Consider the following 18346-nt stretch of genomic DNA (forward strand, 5'->3'; position numbering starts at 1 on the left):
TTCCTTGAGTACAGAGAAATGCATGGCATGTCACAGGACAGCCCAACCCAATTTGAGATGAAATGATCCCCAGTGTCATGATGCAGTTTGGAGAGAGGGGGAGAGATCTGATCCTCCTATCCATTCCTTCATTTCTGCTTGCTGAAAGTGAAAGCAAAGGGAACTTTCCAGAACTCTCGTTTGCTACTGAAAGTGAGATGATTTCCTTGACCCTTCAAGTGTTTTGTATTATTAATTTTTCACTAATGACATTTTGAAAATGCTATGTTAAATCCCTGCCAGAGCCTTGCTCTCAGCAGTGACAGTGGGGGGGGGGGCACTCTAACAAGCATGACCCCAGTCTTTTACACAGATTGGACTCATTCATTACCCAGTGCTGTAGCCAATTCCCATCTCAGATCCACAAGAGAGTTTTCTGCAGCTGTTAGCTAAATTTGCCCTTGTAATAATTTCCATCATTTCTGGAAGTCTGCCCACAGTGGTTTAAGTATGCACGGAAGGCAAGAATCAGGTGTGGGTTGCCAGTCACCAAAGGAGCCCAGGAGAGGCCGCTAGTCAGTTCCCAAGAAAGACCCTTACTAGGAAAGCTCTGCAAGGCACTTTGAACTGGAATTCCCCCAGTCACGGGTGCAGGCGTAAGTGCTAACTGTGGGCATGCCTCTTCAGCATCTGTAAGCAAGCTACTTTACACTTTGTCCATGCTGAGTCATGTCGGCGGCCCTAGGGCTTCCAAAGAGTTTGGAGCTCAAAGGTCTTACTGAAATATTGTTAAAGGGCATATTTCAGGGAAAAAATGAGCCAAATCAAAGGACTGGGAGATGGGCCATCACGGAGAGAGTAATGGGAGAGAAAACCAACCCAAGATATAAACTAAATGTAATGATTAACACTATTCTGTTTATCAAGGCTTAATTCAATTTTAAATTAATAACAATATAAATGCAAGAAATTCCGAAAAAAATTAAGATGTGGGGAAGGTGTTTTACTTATTCTCATTTATATAGTAAATGTTTAGAGAGTTGATAAGGAAAAAAAGATAGTGCAGCTTGGATACCCAGAGCAGACCAGCACTGACTTACTTGAAAAAGCTCTCAAGTGCACACATGGTGTACTATGCAAAATAATGAAGTCAGGCTGCCCTGGATTCAGGTCATGGAATGGTTTGCGTCTGAAAGCAGCAGGATCCAGACTCCACAGGCCTCCTGCTCCAGGCCAGCTTTATTAGGTTCCTACAGAGAGACCAAACGCTTTGAAGAGACAGTCTCAAATGCAAAGTGATATGAACAAGACATAGCATGGTCCAGTGTCTGCTCAAGGTGTCCATGCCAGGATGAAGCATGCCATCTTTGTCAAGTGTGACATGCACAAGCTCCCTGTCAGCATCATTTGCTTTGTGTGCTTGTTTCCTGAGTTTTTGTTTTTAATCTTCTGTAGTCTCCTCCAGCCTCCAACACTTTATGTAGCCCAAGGTGAACTTTAACTTCTGATCCCCCTGCCTCCACCTCTGGTGTGATAGAAGGACAAGTGTGCACCCCTATAACTAGTGTATATAGTACTGGACATCAAACAAGGGACCTCAGGCATGCTAGCTAGGCAACCCACCTATCAACCAAACTACAATCCCAGCCCCAGAATGCTCTTTTGTGGCTGGATTGTTTTGTTTATAAAATTTTCTAATTGACTAAAAGTAAAAAACTTAGGGGAAAATCATTTACTTATTTAACCAATATTGTCTTAGTATATGAGGTTAGTGAAGGGCAAATACAAAGGGGAGTTTGATCCACCTTGAAACTCTTAGCCTCAAGGTGAAAACAGAGTCTCAAGTGGGGCAGAGATGCTGAGGAGAAAAGCTAACCCGGCAGGAGGCACCTCCTGTGTGAGTTGGGGGAGGGGGCTAGGGGAGTCCTCCTAGGTGAGGCCTGCAGAAAAGTTTCTGCCAACCCCCTGTCATCTGCAGCATTTCCTCCAGGTGGAGTAGGATCCAGATGACCTGGAAGCTCTGCAGTTATAGCACACAGCCCCAGCCCACTCCAGCCTCTACTTGAATCACCTGAAATAAGGGTCAAATTTTGGATTTTTCACAAGCCACCAGGCAGTCCTGGTGCTTTGATCTCAGGGATGGACCCTTTAAACCTGTGTCCCAAGGGAAAGAGAAAAACAGGGCAAATTAAGGTGAAGGCTACTAGAGGCCATAAAGAAAAGACTGAATATACAAAGGCTTGTGGCCAGACAACATGGTTAGAACAGGTGCATCTCGAGAATAAGATGGATCAATATTAGACCCAACCTACTCAGTCACCACTGGGTGCAAAACCGATCCCCTCCCTCAAAAAGAAAAGAAATTATAATCCCTTCAGTACAGTCAAGGCAAGGAAGGGAATTTTAACAAAGAAATAGCATTTTCTTTTTTTTCTTAATCTCTCTCTCAACATCTTGTCTAAAAGACTAGCTTGTCTGGTATATGTTGACAAGTCTTCAGGATGTCATAGTTTGTATAAATAGCTCCACCCTCCATGAAGATAGGTTGAATCCTAAGCCCAGAGTCTCAGAACATGGCTTTTATTATTTGGAAATAGGGTCTTTACACATATCCATACAAAAACTGAAGTCATTGTCATAGATCTTAATCCAGTAGGGTCAATGTCCACTTTTTTAAAGGTCATTTGGACCTAGAGAAAGACATGGATAGAGGGCTGAATGAAGACACAAAGGGCATATGGCATGTGGGACCAGAGATGAGAGTACCAGGCCTACAAGGACAGCTAAAGGTTGCTGGCAGCTAGGGGAAGCTGGAAGAGATTAAAGCAACCTCTCCTGGGTATTTCACTGTGGCCCTGTAGATACCACGAACTCATGCTCTGAGTGTCCTCTGATGCGTACCAACATACTGTTGTTCTGAATGCCCCAGGAGATGTACTTATTAGGGTAGCCTTAAAGCTACCACAGAGAGAAGTTACAAATCCCTGCTCTCTCCCACGCACACACCTTGGCATCTGACATATTAAACATCGTATCTCTACATTGTCCTCCAGCATTAAATAGCCTTTGTACTCAGGAAAGTGGAATGTCATTCTCAAAACTCAATGGCATGGAGAGATCTGTTTGATTTGGAAAAAATGGTAAAGAACACAAATCGAGTCTTTGATTGTCTGGGAAATACATAGAAAATCATCTATTACCACCCACAACCATATGAATAGCTTAGCCATGTTGTAGTCACAACTACCAATCAAAGGCCTACCCAGATGCCAATCATCTGGCCATCAAGCTTATTGTTTCTGTCCTCCTTGTCTTACACAGGAGAGTAAGAGTAGAGGAAGAATTCATCACAGCCTTTCAGAAGTAATAGTGCGCAGGAAATGCTCACCAGGAGCCATAATGTAAGTTGCTTAAACTCTCTAGAGTTAAGGGTCTTTCACTTCATGTGTGGGTTTTAAATGTCACATTTAGAAGTCATGATGGTTGACTACTTTTATGACAATAGAAGGGATGTTGAGAGAAAGGCCACTGGTTGACAGTGCTCAGACTTCCTGTCATCTGCAGTGTCAAGTCCACCCATGTGACTAGATGAGCTTACGAGATGAAAGAAGGCAAGCACCTAACCAGGCTATCCATAAATTCTTACCACAAAGTTTGAATTTCAGCTCCCACTTCCTTTATCATTTAATTTACTCATTTCTCTCTTAAATCTCTTTTTCTATTGACAGATAGAAAGACGGAGATAGAGATTGAGATTAATATATATATATATATATATATATATACACATTCCTGTGGAAGACAGGCTAACTAGTAGGCCTCCTGGTCCCAAGATGGCAAAGGATGGACTTGTACCCCTGGTAGTCATCACAACAAGGATGAGGGCAAACAGGAGAGCAGAGACAAAGGCAGAAAGGAACAGGGGGATACACCACAAGATAGCTCCTAACAGCACATCCTGTGAGCCCCACCCATCCCCACCCTGTGCAGAGAGAGGGGAAGGGAAGACAAGAAGAGCCCATTGACAGAGTCATCACCTCCAAGTAACTCTGGATGACCCTTCATTCTGCCTTGTTGAAAAGAAAGTCCAGAGGTGCTTCCAGCCTCTCTCAGAAAACTCCTCACTCTGTCACAAGGAAAACACATGGATTCCTGTTCATATTCCCTGCCTACTAACTGGCTCACATAATCCTCTAATTTTCCCTCCATAGTTTGTGGGTGGTTTTATTTTTGTTTATCTTTTTTAAGGTGGGCTTTTATATAGACCAAACAAGAACCCAACTTGATATGATATGTAGCCAAATATGACCTTGAATATTTTTGTTCCCCTGCTTCTATGTCCAGAGTACTGGGATGACAGATTATAAAAACATGATAGCATTCTCTCTGAATGCCAGGGCAAAGTTCTAAACCAACTTGACTCAGGAATCAGGTTTAAGTGATCTTGGGATTTTAAGACAACTGCAAAGTGACTTCCTATGAAAGCTTGGACCAAAGAAGGAAGATGCTAATCTCAACCCAAAGACATTGAGCTCTCCCTGTTTGGCCAAGCATGGTGCTGTGTATTTGATCTAAACCTCTCACAGCATCCGTAAGCACAGTAATGTCAGGACTATCCTCATTTTTTTTCCAGATAGAAAACCCAAAATGCAGAGAGGTAGAAACCTACTCAGTTCCCAGGTCCTGTCATTTATCACTTGCCTGCTCACTGCATCTAGGATCCTCACCCTAGAATGCAAAATTCTAGAAGGCAGTCATTCTCTGTCCTCTGAAGACCAGCTGGTAGAACAAGTTCTACATACGGCTAACTCGAGAAACCTGCCTTTGGCCAGAAGAAACATGTCAACCCAACTCTGGAGACCAGAAGATTATAATATTTAATGGGAAGCATCTGTAGACTGTGCTCCCAGAAGAAAGAAGTCACCCTGTCTAAAGTCCCTCCACCTGCAGACTGTAAAGATAAATTTGCCCCAAACCAAGCCTTCATATATACACAAAGCACTCTCGCCACAGATGCTAGGCTAGTGAAGGAGAAAGAATGGCTAAGCAGGCTCTAAGGAGCACTCTGTGGCTTCTGCCAAGCATCTTACTGTGTTTCCCATTCTGTCCTCCCTTGAGTGGCCAGCATGTGACTGAGTTGCCAGGTGTGCTCCACTGCGGGTTACAGAGCTTCCAGTTTATTGTGAACCTCAGCCTGGAGGCAGAGAGTCCCGTGCTAACAGCTTGGGGTAAGTCAGACTCATTGAGAAACCTACCCTTAAGCTTCCTGTCTCAACACTCCTCCTTTCAAGACCTCCACAGACCCTGTCTACAGAATGAATAGTCAAAACTGCCACTTCCAAACCTACTTTCTCTTGTATTGTTCTGAATGATGGAAGTCGCTTGGGGTCAAGTGGTGGGGCTGGTTGTCCACCGATGGATGATGTGACAGCTGATTAACCCCCGTGCTTTTCATGTTCCACCTGCCCTAGATAGCCAAGGGCTGCCCCACAGGCTTAAGAATGACTCTGACTGGTACATGGGTGATGGACAGAACTGATGGATTTTTGGTATTGGAAGCCACCTACAATGTCACTCTAGAAGTAAGTAGACTCCTGCCAGAAGAGGCTCCCTCTTACCCTCAGCCAAGCTGATATCTGTTGCTGTTGCTCATCTCTTCAGGGCTCCCATTATGTCATGATGGTCGGTGTGCAAGAGGTAGATGTAGCTGGAAATATGACAGGAACAAGAGAGAGACTGCTTAAGTGCCCTTTGGATCTTCACAGTAAGTGCAGAAAGCATTAGGGCTCGGGAGGGTCTTGCCTAGAAGGTGCTCTTGAGATACTGCTGCCTCCTCTGGGTAGCAGCAGCAACTGATGGCTAAGAAGACAATTTCTCAACTCTTCCCTCCCTCCATGCCAGACCTTAGGAAAACTGACTGTAAGGAGACTGTAGCTGAGGCTGGGCGTGGTTCCATCTTGGCACCTTACTTCCCAGCCCCCAAAGCTGCAGGTTTTGTCACTCCTCTCACCATGTGACTGTCAAGCAGCCTCACCTGCGATTTGCAAAGTTGGAATTCAAAGAGAGTTAACCCAACAGGACCCAGGAGCCTCCACCACTCTCTGAAAAGAGCAGAGAACTCAAGCTAGCAGTAGGAAATAGCCAGAGAAGCCATCTCAGCCTGCAGTCTCCCACCGCCAGCTGGGGATGCTTTATCATTTAACTAGGGAATTCTTCTCTGGTGGTCTGAGAACCCTTTAATCATGATTAGAACAGATTAAAAACTCAAATCCTCTCTTCCCACTACCTAGTTTCCTGAAACATAGCAGGATGGGGGATGAGATCCAAATGAGTCATGGGCTATACTCAAAACCTATTGGGAGTCCTATGATTTGAAAAGCTCCTGTGGTATCTCTAACCGACGGCATAGCTTGGTAAGTCCCTCTGAGGAGCCAGAAAGGTGGTCAGTGGAAGGCATGTGAAGAGCCCCGCTGCTCCTACAACATGCTAAGAGACTGCTCTCCTCAGAAGGGTTCCACTTTGAAAGTCTCCGACAAGGTGACTTAACCTTGACCTTCCTTTGGGATTTAATCTGCAGATGAACAGAGTCAATAGGCTTTTTGAGGCTGTCTGGATGTTCCAGAGTTCTAAGCCCAGGCTCTCTGACAGGACGGCACACTGACAGACCATCCTGCTGTCCAACCTGAGCTTTCCTTCCTTCTTAATATCCAGCTCGAGATGCACCAAGTGCTGAAGTGTGCAGTCCTGTGCTCCCTCGCCCATCTCCAGAGGAGACTGTGAAGAGGTGGTCTGCTGCTACAGCTCTGAAGAGGAAAAGGAAGGTTCCTGTTACTATGGAAACACAGGTGCATGCTTCCATCTCTGAAATCAGCTGAGAAAGGGGCTTAGTGACTTCTGATGAGACCAGAGCAGGGAAAGCTTTATGCAGAGTGTAAATTAAGAACTGGTTGCTAGTAGGTGAGCATTGCTGACTAGATCTAGAACTTTCAATAGCCTTTTGCTGTCTAACCTATAGTCTTTCACTGTCTAATCTCCTAGATATCAAACATAGAGGAAACCTGCAGGGACATTAGGAAATTAAGTCTTATGTGACAGGTACTTAACTAACTCGTTTTCCCAAGGAACAGCCACTGCAGTGTGTCATAGTCTAAGATTGTGTTTAGAGAGAATCATCCCTAAGTGATGATTTTTACACAGACCCCATATCAAGCTTGATACAAGTTTTCTAGTACATTAAGCACTGAGAGCCCAGTTCTAATCAGTAAAACAAGGCAGGTGCTCCCTCTCCTGCCCTGACAAGTCCCTAGAGTAGGGTCATTAGGAGCCTGTTCCCATTGGTGGGAATTCCAACTTTGCTATGGGGGCATCTGAAGCAACTGAGTCATTAGCCTGAGATCCACCTGGCTCTGTCTCGAGAATGACTTGATCTCACCCATCTCTGGTGTCCCAGTGACCTCCCGTTGTACCAGGGAGGGCTGCTTTTCCATTGCTGTGTTCAGGAATGCAACCTCGCCACCCCTGCACTTGGATTCCCTATCCTTGCTCTTCAGGAACAGCAGTGGGTGTGATCCTGTGATGATGACATCCACCTTTGTCCTGTTCCAATTTCCATTTACTTCCTGTGGGAACACACGGCAGGTAAGAGCATCTTGAGGTACTGGGCTGGAAGTGCAGTGCCCTAGTGATTGAGAGAAGAAAAGTTGAGATATTACAGTCATGAAGAACAGTCCTGACCACTGCCTGGTATCTAGAACAGTCTCTAGAACAAAAGGCCCTGCTTAGAGGGTGGACACTTCTGGGGGCATTCAGCAAATGACTCTGTTGTTGATCCTACCATCCTATAGGGAGTAAATATAAGGAGCAAGTTACACTTCTGGGATCTAGGGTACACAGGAGGATGCTGACTTGCATTCAGGTGGCCCACTTGCCTAGTCTCAGTACTTAAATCCTCTTATTCCTTGATTCTGCATCACCTATACACCATACTTTCCCAAGTTATTCACAGCCAGGACCTCCTGCCTCTCTGTAGGGCAACATGTATGTAGTAGTCAGCCAACAGACTGAAATAACAGGCATCTCTTTATCCAATATACTGGAGACCAGGCCGTGTACAAAAATGAGCTAGTGGCCATTTGGGATGTGCAAGCTTGGGGCAGAAGCTCTATTACCCGAGACAGCAACTTCAGGTAGAGTCAGTTTTGACCTGAGAGACCAGAAGTCCTCTTTCTCATGAGCCAAGAATCCTGGGGTAAACTGAACCCACAGGAGAACACTTCTCAATAGTAGGTGAGTCCACCTGCTACCGTGGTTGCTACTCACATATGCTACTGCTTAAGATCACCTGGGTTGCTGTTCCCAATTCATCTCTGCCTCATACAGTCTTCTGTTTTCTACCTCCTGGGGATAAGTTTCTCATCTGAGCCTCGTTTTCCCCTTGTCTAGACTGTAACCAAAACAGTGCCTTTCAGACCCTACTTTGCCAGGTCTCATAACTTGAGCTTCACTTCTGTAGGTTAAAGCAAAAAATACTACTACCATTATTGCCTTCCTGTGAAATGGCTCTCATGTTCCTTTCCTCTCTAAATGCTTAATGGTTTCTGTCTTTCCAGTCCTAGGCTCATCCTTGCATTGAGAGCCTCCATGGGCGCCTTTCACCTGGGTTTCTTGACACCATTTTCAGGCTTCATATCCCCTCACCTGGAAGAAGTTCACCTGCTTTGCACTAGTCACCCATCTTATGCAGCACACCTGTTTCTTATGTAGTGTTTCTCACCAACTCATACTGGAGCTATTTGTATAAAGATAATGGAAAAATAACTCTAAGGGCAGAAATTATCTCTGCTGTATATATGGACTTGGAAAACACCCATGGCTTGATCCTCAGGAGTGAAAATCGGCAGGTGTGGCCAGCACACTCTGGCTACTAAGATTTTGTTTTCCCCACTACAGTCTCTGAGTCAGCTGTACTTACTCTGCTCTCAGCAACACATCCCCAATTAACATGCAAGTGCTGGCTCTCCCACCACCCCTTTCTAAGACTGAGGCTGGGCCCCTCTCTCTGGAATTTCAGATTGCCAAGGGTAAGCTCTGCCTACTTGCTAATTCCAGCCTGAAGCCTAAGGTAGGAGATCCACCTCAGATAAACCTTGTTTCCTGAGGCAGGATTTCTCATTGGCTTAGTTTCTTGACTCTGCTTTGCCAGCTCTAGAGTTAGGAGCACAGAGCATCAAGCCTGTTCTTTTTACATGATTTCTGAAGGTCAAGTTCAGGTCCTCATATTTATACAGGCAGGAATTTTACTAAGTTATTCCCTAACCCTGCTTTGATTCTGGTTTTCTTTGTGCAGATAAAAGCTATGGTTCTTACTATGGTTCTGATGCCTACCTACTGGTAAAATTCCTCAAAGATCCTTTTTATGTGGAGGTCTCCATCATTCACAGAACAGGCCCCTCATTGGGTCTGCTGCTAGAGCAATGTTGGGCCACACCTGGCTCTAATCCTTTTCATCAACCACAATGGCCAATCCTGGTGAAGGGGTAAGTGGATCCCCCATGTATCTGTATGAGTGGGTCTCCCAAATAAGCACATCCCTACAACTGTGTCTCTTTGCTTAAATGCCCATATGCTGGAGACAACTATCGGACCAAAAGGATCCCTGTCCAGAAAGCATCAAGTCCCTTTCTGTCTCATCACCAGCACTTCAGCATAGCTACCTTCAGCTTCATAAGTGCTGTAATGGAGAAGCAGGTTTTAAGTGGACAGGTACAGCATCTCTTCTGTACCCGTAAAGTCCCACCACCTCTCTAAGGTGGCTCTTTGACCTTTGGCACTGGCTCATGGTGTTGAGGGCTGTTTTATGTACCAAGCACACAAGTCACATCTGTCAACTGGACTCTGGTTCTTCAGGACAATTGTGACATTAACTTAGGCACATTAAGATGCTTTTAATGCTTTCTCGGCTTCTTGGAGAGATGAGGTATGTGGTTGGAAAATGTCTGATATGAAAGATGTCTATAATGTGACATTTGTTTATCAACATCAGGTATACCTGCACTGCAGTGCATCAGTCTGCCAGCCTGCTGGGATGCCATCCTGTGCGATAGTCTGTCCTGCTTCCAGGAGTGAGTACCTAAGCTGTCTACATTTCAGACCTAGGTGAATCCTGAAATCCTACCATGTTAGCCTCAGCCATCAAACTAAGGGATCATTTTATTAATAAAGATTCCAGAGATGGCCAGAATGCCAGAATTTCTGGTTTTCAAAACACAAACAATTTGATTAAGTCAGAAGCCAACCAAGGACTAGCATATGGCTGAATCAAAAAGTACACAGCATCAGATCCAGACTTTTAAAATATGAGTTCTGGGGTCAAACTCAGGTCTTCGTGTTTGCGTTCACTTTACTGATCTATTTCCTCAGCCACATGTCAACTTTTTCTTTTTTAACATTTGGCCTGATCACAAAAGTAGAGGGTCTGGACCTACCTGACCAGGTTTTCAATATGTCTTGAAGGTTTACAGGTCCAAGAACCATAGACACACAATATAATCTGGAGTTGGCCAGACCCAGACCACATTATATATATACATGCTTCTACTTGATGCATTCCCACTTGACTAGTCTCTGAATCACTACAATTCTTGAATCCTTAAATGTTTTATATAAGAAAATTTAACTCCTAGTAACTCAAACCAATTTTAATCATGCTCATTATTCCCACTTGTAAAGATGATAGATTGACGTTTTCCAGATCATTTAGTTCCTAAATAGATATAGGATTACTACAGCTGTGGCCTCACTTCTGGTTTGGACATATGCTCTATGGAATATAAAAATAACTGAGTGCTGCTGCCTATGTCCCCTTTCTAGGAGAGGATGATAGTTGAGTGGGGGATTCAGAGGTGGTCACTGAATGTGATTATCAATGTCCAAATCTTTATGAAACCAAAAGAACACTTTTGTAGAGATAAATAGAAAATCTTAGACTTTGTTGGGTTTATATTAACACACAAACAGGTTTTTATACAGTGTGGGGCCTGAAATGTGTGGCTTACAGCACTTGGCTTTGTACCTTACCCCCTACCCTCACTCTTGGCTTGTGTATATGACTGATAATTTGCAATAAATTACAAGCTCTCGTACCAGCATATCTAGCAAAGGTCCCGTGATCCTCCTCCAAGCCTCTAAGGACTCTGAAGACATGCTTCCTAGACACTCGAGTGAGCTGAAGGACATCAAATTGATAGCTACTTTTTAGCTAGTTACAATCTCGAATGCTTTTAATCTCAGCACTTGGAAAGCTGAGGCAGGAGAATTGCTCAGTCAAGGGCAACCTGTGCTATATAGAAAGGCACTATTACTCCCCTTATCCTTAAAGATTGCTTTCTTGCCCTGTTCCTTACTGTTCAGTGTGTACGTTCCTGCAAAAGAAACCATCATTTCTGCAGATTACTTACTCTGTCAAGATCTAGAGTGTCTTGGGTCTTTCAGTTTATACTTACTCACCTTCCCATTCCACAGGCACCCCTGTGGATTCTACTGCTCTGTGAGTAATGGGGCTTTTCTGCAACCGTGATCATCATTGGAGTCTTGGTAGTATCCTACTTGGCCATCAGAAAATGGATATAAATATCCCAAGCCAAGAGTCTCAATAAAACTGACTGCATTGCCAGCTTGGAATGAATTTTTAATTTGAAAAAGATAGTCTGACTCTAGATGAACTCTTCAACTACCTTAGCGTCTCACCTTTCTCACTTAGGAGAAGGGCATCTCACTCAAGCATAGAGTAACATGTTGTCCTCTTATGTTAACTCTCCTACCTAAGCAAAACAATGTTTTTAAAGAATACAATTCAAGGTGTGGGGGATGGGGGAACTACACATACATAGCTAATATTGATTGATTGACCATGCTTTATAAACTTGAGAAAAGGCTCTGGCAAGAAAAAAAAAGTGTTAAGCAGAGAAACTAATCCTCAAGTAGCCACAACTCTGGAACCACTTTTTAAATTCATATTTTTAGAGGGCCAGTCATATCACAAGGGGTCTAGTTTAAACCAATAACTGGAAGTCACTGTACATACCTACAATCACAACACATGGGATTCGCAAGATAAATTACAAGTTAAAGACCAGTCTAGGCTATGTAAGAGACCCTGTCATTTAAAACAATAGAAAAATGTCATAAAGTATCTCTGGGTTGGAGCAGCTTTCTGGTCTGTGCAAAGCCTTAAAAAGCTACAGTCCTCACTTATAGAAGAGTGATTTAAAAGATCTGAACATAGGCCTATTGTTGGTTCAGATCTATTTAACTACTACAGCTTCTAGTACTAAGGGAAGACCAGGGGTATTTGTGGTGGGATAGAGGTCAGTTGTCTGAAGGAACTGACTGACCTTGGCCATCATCAGAAGGCAGAACAAAGTGAGTGAAAATGTTTTCATTTCAAGAATATTCACAACTGCGGCACCCTCCTCACCCCCACCATGTTAGCAAGTCTTGTGAACATTAGTAGAATAAACTTGTTTCAAACTCTTAATATAGCCAGACTTCACCATAAATCTTAATCTTCCTGTCTCCTATCTATCCCAAAGTTTTAGGATTACAGGCAACTGCCATTGTTCCATGTCTCAGATTGAACTCAGAACTTTGTAAATCCTGGGTGACCACTCTACCAACTCAATAGATTTCCCAACTCTCTTTCTACTCAACATAGATAACAGTTATAATTCCACTAAGGGATACCTATATCTAAGAATATTAACAGCAAGCAAATTTCATAACAAAACATTTACATCAGGCTAAGTGGGAAAAATGAATATAATGTATAGGTGAGCTTTAAGTTAAAATATACCCCAAATTTATTAAATACAACACACAAAACTCCAGAAAAATGTCACCCAAATGAAGTTCAGTATTCACTTTCATCCTGTACCAGTCATGTTCAATGTCCAACAACCTTTGACTCTCTGCTGACAACATGGTGCTACAGTTTGCTCAACTTGGACATGTTGCCTGATCTATGTGACAGGCATGGTGCTATAAGCACAGGAGTAAGAAACCAGAAAGCTACCCAGAAGCAGCAGCAAAATCATGAAAGGTAATGCAATAAAAATCAAGGAAAGAGGAAATTGGGAAAGATCAACTGAGTTATGTTCCCTCTTTTAGAGAAATAGACATGACCAGCGAGGTATTCTTAGCTTGCTACATAATCATAACAACTTAGTATAGGGTGCTCTAAATAACATTAACCAAGCAAGCAAGGAATCCAGGCTTCCACTAGAAAGGAAGCCTGCTCCAGCTCAGTCCTCATATGTAGTTACTCACTGAGGAGAAGCGTGCCCCTTCTAAGCTTACAATTTCATCCTACACCTCTCACACTCCATCACTGAAAGAAGTCAAGGTGGATAAATCAAGGCAAAATCCTTGGAAGTAGGAGCTGATACAGAGACCATGGAGGAGGTGTGCTTACTAGCTAGCCTGTTTCCTCATGGCTTGCTCAACCTGACTACCTATACAACCTAGGACCATCTTGTCCTTTTAATGGAAGTGAGGCAACTTATACTTAAGAGATGCCTACCAAAAGAAAACATTCTTGATGCTAAAGGCTCCATATGAAACCTTCCAGGCTATTAATGTCCTGTGGACCTCCAAAAAGGGAGGAACTCATTTTCTATACATTGTACCAAGAATCTCTCTTCTCATGATGTTTCAGAAGTACTATCTTGTAGAATGAATGTCTCTTTAGTCTATACTAACTCACCTTCCCAACCCACAGGCACAGGACTGAATTATTTGGGTTACCAGTTCATGCCTGCTGTGGGCTATAGTGTCTTCCAAAGGCCTCTGTGTTAAAGGGGGAGTTTTATGGTATGAGTGGAAAGTAGAGGGAGAATGAGAGAGATCGGGGTCTAGTGGGAAGAAGTTAGGAAATTGGGAGCATGTGCATTAGACATGTTTGGACCCACCTCTTTCTGTTTCTTTACTGTCGTGAGGTGAATATGCTGCCACCACCATGCACTTTATGATAACACTGTGGCACAATGAACCCAAAGCAACGGGTCAACCAGGGAAAATAAACCTTTACTCCTTTTATGTTGACTTGAGGAGCAGAGGCAATGGGAGAAACTCTGATTTGTAAGCTGACTCCATCTTGAGGCTGCATGGCCCCGGTTTGAACTCTGGTTAATAGAAATACCACAAACAATTTCAGGAAGAAACTGCCCTGGGCCTGAGCCAATCAGGGAATGGAGGAAAAGTGCCTAAAATTTCAGAGGTTATAGATAAATTGCTCAAGCTCTCTGAAGTCATCACTGGCCAATCCCAGTGCACCAAGATACCCCTTGCCAAATAAAGCAAATGCCAAGCTGGAGAACCCTGTCCTTGCTCCAACTAGTATAAAAACCCTGCCTAATTGAGGATCAAGGCTCTCAGCACAAATCCACCATGTGGGAGGAGTCTGTGGAGCTTAAGCTTCAATAAAGGATCTTTGCTTTGCATATGGATTCAGACTCCTGGTGGTCTTTGGGACCCTGAAATCTGGGCATAACAGACTATCTCATATAGTCACAGTCTTGGAACTCTCACTAAAACTTTATATATGTATATATACCTAGGAAGTCTCTCTGGTCTCTCTGATGATGATGATGCGGGGTTCCAGACCCCACCATATCCTGCAAGCATGACAAACTATAGGAGTTGTGCCCAGATTATAAAAACTCCAAAGAGACCTCCAGGAACCACAACTCCAATGTAAGCACATGAGGGTCTATATTCAAGCTCAAGCTTTGGCCACCAACCTTCTTAAAGGAACAAGAAGGAGAGTGATCCCTAGGTCTAGGTAAAGGGTGTTTATAAAGGAAAAAACTGCAAGCAGGGGTTTCTAAACCTTGGAATTACATGAGAGGATAAAGGAACGTTGGTCTTTAAGCTAACTGGTGTGGGAAGCCACATGTGCCGTTGCAGGGTGGTGCTGGCTTCCGCTGGCCACCATGCATACATAGGCAGTAAAGTTTTTTTTGCCAAGATGAGGTTTTGAGAATTAACCAAAATTAACCAATCAGATGAGAGACAAGTTAGCCAATCAGATGAGAGACAAGTTAACCAATCAGATGAGAGAGAAGTTAACCAACCAGATGAGAGACAAGTTAACCAGTCATATGAGAGACAAGTTAACCAATCAGTTAAAAGACAAGTTAACCAATCAGATGTAGACATGCAAATGAAGTGGTAAGCATAACCCATGCATAACCAATCCGTGTGTGAGACACACCTCTCCTAGGCCTATATAAGCAGCATCAGTTCTGGGCTTGGGGTCTCTTCCCCTCTGCAATCAAACTCTCCCAATAAATGTGTGCCGAAGGATCCTATTGCAGCGTCATTCTTGCTGGCGAGTTGGGCACGCACAAGAAACTAGTTTACAGTACCTGGTTAAACCACAAGGAGGGAGCACACATCAAAAGGGAGCACCTTGACCTGGGAACGATTCATGTTTTCTTAGCCCACTCTGCTGTAATCAGCCAGCTGCAACTACTGTGTTTAATTTGCAACTACCAGGGACATTTTGTGATTTTTCTCAGACCTCAAGGAAGGGGGCCATGCCTCTCTAAGGGCAAGTTAACTTAGAATGGAGTCTTAAGAACAAAATGGAATATATTCTGCTACCTTAGTCCCTTCATAGGTTGGAGGATTTGTAGCTAGGCTGGAGTCCCAATCCCTCCATCTGCAAAAATTCTCAATAAAGCACTTGCAAACTAAGTCCACGTACACATCACAAAGGTCATCGGCCATGGCTAATCAGGGTTCATCCCAGAGATGGAGAGACGGTTCAAGTTAGGAAAATCGGTCAATGCAATCCACCATATAAACAAACTGAAAGAAAAACACACACACACATTACGCTGGTTTATCTTATTAGACACTGAAAAAGCCTGGGCTGCAAAGTGCAGAGTTTGGGGAAGGGGGAAGGTTGCCAGCCAGGCCCTTGTAACAGGTAGGGACTGGGGGGGTACAGGAAGAACCTGGCAGCCAGTGTCTGGTTTGACATGTCAAATAGGTACCTCAGCCTTTTGTCCAGGGTTTGAAACCTAACCTCTACATGCCATTGGAATATGTTTCCTGTCCAGAATTACCTTGGCTCACCAGAACAAGGTTACTTTGGCTAAAGATGCTGAGTAAAGCCTTTCAGAGCCCTGAGACCCTTTGTGTTTTCTCACAGGATTCAGGAAAGTGCTCTTGACCTCGGAGAAGCTACTTATGCAAGAGGACTTTGATTTGATTATCATGGGATGGAGTAGTGTATGATTGGGTTGCTTTTATTCAGCTCCCTCAAGGACATACAGGGATGTGCAGAGGTCTGAGCCCTGGGAAAAGAGAATTCTCTGTACCTGCTCCAAGGTCTGCCTTTGGCTCCAGGCTCTTGGTAACACTGCATCTCCCTCTCTCTCTCTCTCTCTCTCTCTCTCTCTCTCTCTCTCTCTCTCTCTCTCTTCCTCTCTCTTCCTGTTTCCTTTAGTTTATGCCTGCAGGCATTTTGAGCCTGAAGCTTCAGGAAGGTGATGTGGAGTCTATAAACAAGGCCTTTTATAATGAAAGCCAGGGAGATAGCTCTCTCTCTCTCTCTCTCAAGGTGAATTCCACAAGTCAACTGGATTGGCAATTACCATGAGGAGGCTGTTTTCAAGCAGTCTCCTGGAGTCCCCTGTGTGAGATGACATTGAAGCCCTGAGTCACCTTTGGCATGACTCGGTGCCCCTGTTCTTGGGACAATCAGTTTGAGGCTCTGTATTTCCTGTGAAAAAGTCCTTCAGTTATTTCCTCTAATATCCTTTACCTCGTGCCTGTCCTTTGATTAGCATTCTACTCTTTAAAAAGTACTATCTGAAACTGTACATCACAAATTAATACTCATAAGATACAGAGAGAGAGAGAGAGAGAGAGAGAGAGAGAGAGAGAGAGCAGGAATGAAGTGTCCACAGTCTTACCTATAAAAATACTAAACATCATCACTTTGAGGATATAAGCATTAATTAATTATTTAGTTAATTAAAACACATTAGGAAAGTTTCTATTATGAAAAGTTTCTATTATGAAAAGTTTCTATTATGAAAAGTTTCTATTATGAAAGTTTCTATTATGATGAATGCAGAAGGAGCGTCCCAGCTCAGGTCAGATGGAAAAGTGTACCAGAATATATTCTTGGAAATGTAGAGTACAAAAGCAGGATAATTTCAATTATTCTAGTGACCAATATTTATGTCATGTTGACAATGGACTTGATATGCCATCTTTCCTCTGTCTTCCAAGATGGCTATAGATGCAGCAGGTGTCACTCAGAGCTTTGCTTGGTGGTGATGGGATGCCTTGAAGAGTGTGATCCTTACAGTGGTCCAGGTCCTGGTAGAGAGCCTACAGGTAAAGTTGTACTCACTTCAGCCATGGGTAAAACAGCCCTGCTTCAAATTCTCCATGGAGGGAATAGATGATGCTCTTCAGCAACCAGTTAATTCTGTTTTCCATGAGAAAAGCCTATTTACATAAACCTCCTTGCTCTTTAAAACAAAGGAACAATAAACCAAGCTACTAAAGAATACACAGGATTTGAAAAGCAAACCATCTTTAGCTTACCTAAGGCAGGGTCTGGTACAAATTGATAAGCAGTAAATCCTCCGCTCTGCCAGAGACACAGGAGACACAGGAATCTTTTACTTGATGTCCCATTTTAAGTAACTAGGCAGTGACTCCATGAGCTGAATCTGGTCCCACCAGAAACAGGGAAGACAGGGAAGACAGGAAGACAGGGAAGACAGGGAGAGAGAGAGAGAGAGAGAGAGAGAGAGAGAGAGAGAGAGAGAGAGAGAGAGAGAGAGAGATTAGGAAAATGTCTATTATGTGAAATATGAGAGAATGCAGAAGGAACTTCCCAGCTCAGGTCAGATAGAAAAGTACAAAGTACTTGTAGTATCAAAGGATTTAGATAGGATGAACCCCTCCCATGAGGGCAAAGACCAGTGTGTTCCTTTATTATCCTTAGTTTCTTGTGTTTCTCTGAGCAGAACTGGGTCATTGTGGGTACAGTCTGCAGTCTGTGGTCAAAGTTATAGTAACTGATTTCTTTCAACCTTCATCTAAACTTTAAGCATGCCTTTTCTCTCACCAGCAAGCAAGATCATAAGTGGTCTTCCTAAGGCCATATCACATCCAAAACCTGGCATAAGGGCTTCAAGAATCCTCTTGACTTATTGAGTATTATGGGCTTGAATGATGACTAAATGAGAAAGGATGGAAGGAATCACAAACACACACACAGACACGCAGAGAGAGAGAGAGAGAGAGAGAGAGAGAGAGAGAGAGAGAGAGAGAGAGAGAGAGA

At 43.6% G+C, this 18346-nt stretch overlaps 1 protein-coding gene across 1 annotated transcript; it reads left to right on the plus strand.

Annotated features, from left to right (window-relative positions):
- The first annotated feature begins 5017 nt into the window (after positions 1 to 5017).
- On the plus strand, positions 5018 to 11607 carry Zp4 (zona pellucida glycoprotein 4). Its single transcript, XM_021180912.1, is given in 15 exon segments — positions 5018 to 5207; positions 5451 to 5490; positions 5492 to 5561; positions 5641 to 5749; positions 6691 to 6720; positions 6723 to 6824; positions 7430 to 7619; positions 8070 to 8165; positions 8929 to 9059; positions 9326 to 9515; positions 9594 to 9741; positions 10022 to 10134; positions 11113 to 11198; positions 11500 to 11540; positions 11542 to 11607. Coding segments are annotated over 15 exon segments (1602 nt in total).
- Positions 11608 to 18346: the final 6739 nt, after the last annotated feature.

This window comes from Mus caroli, chromosome 13 (genome assembly GCF_900094665.2).
Source record: "Mus caroli chromosome 13, CAROLI_EIJ_v1.1, whole genome shotgun sequence".
Classification (NCBI taxonomy): domain Eukaryota; kingdom Metazoa; phylum Chordata; class Mammalia; order Rodentia; family Muridae; genus Mus; species Mus caroli.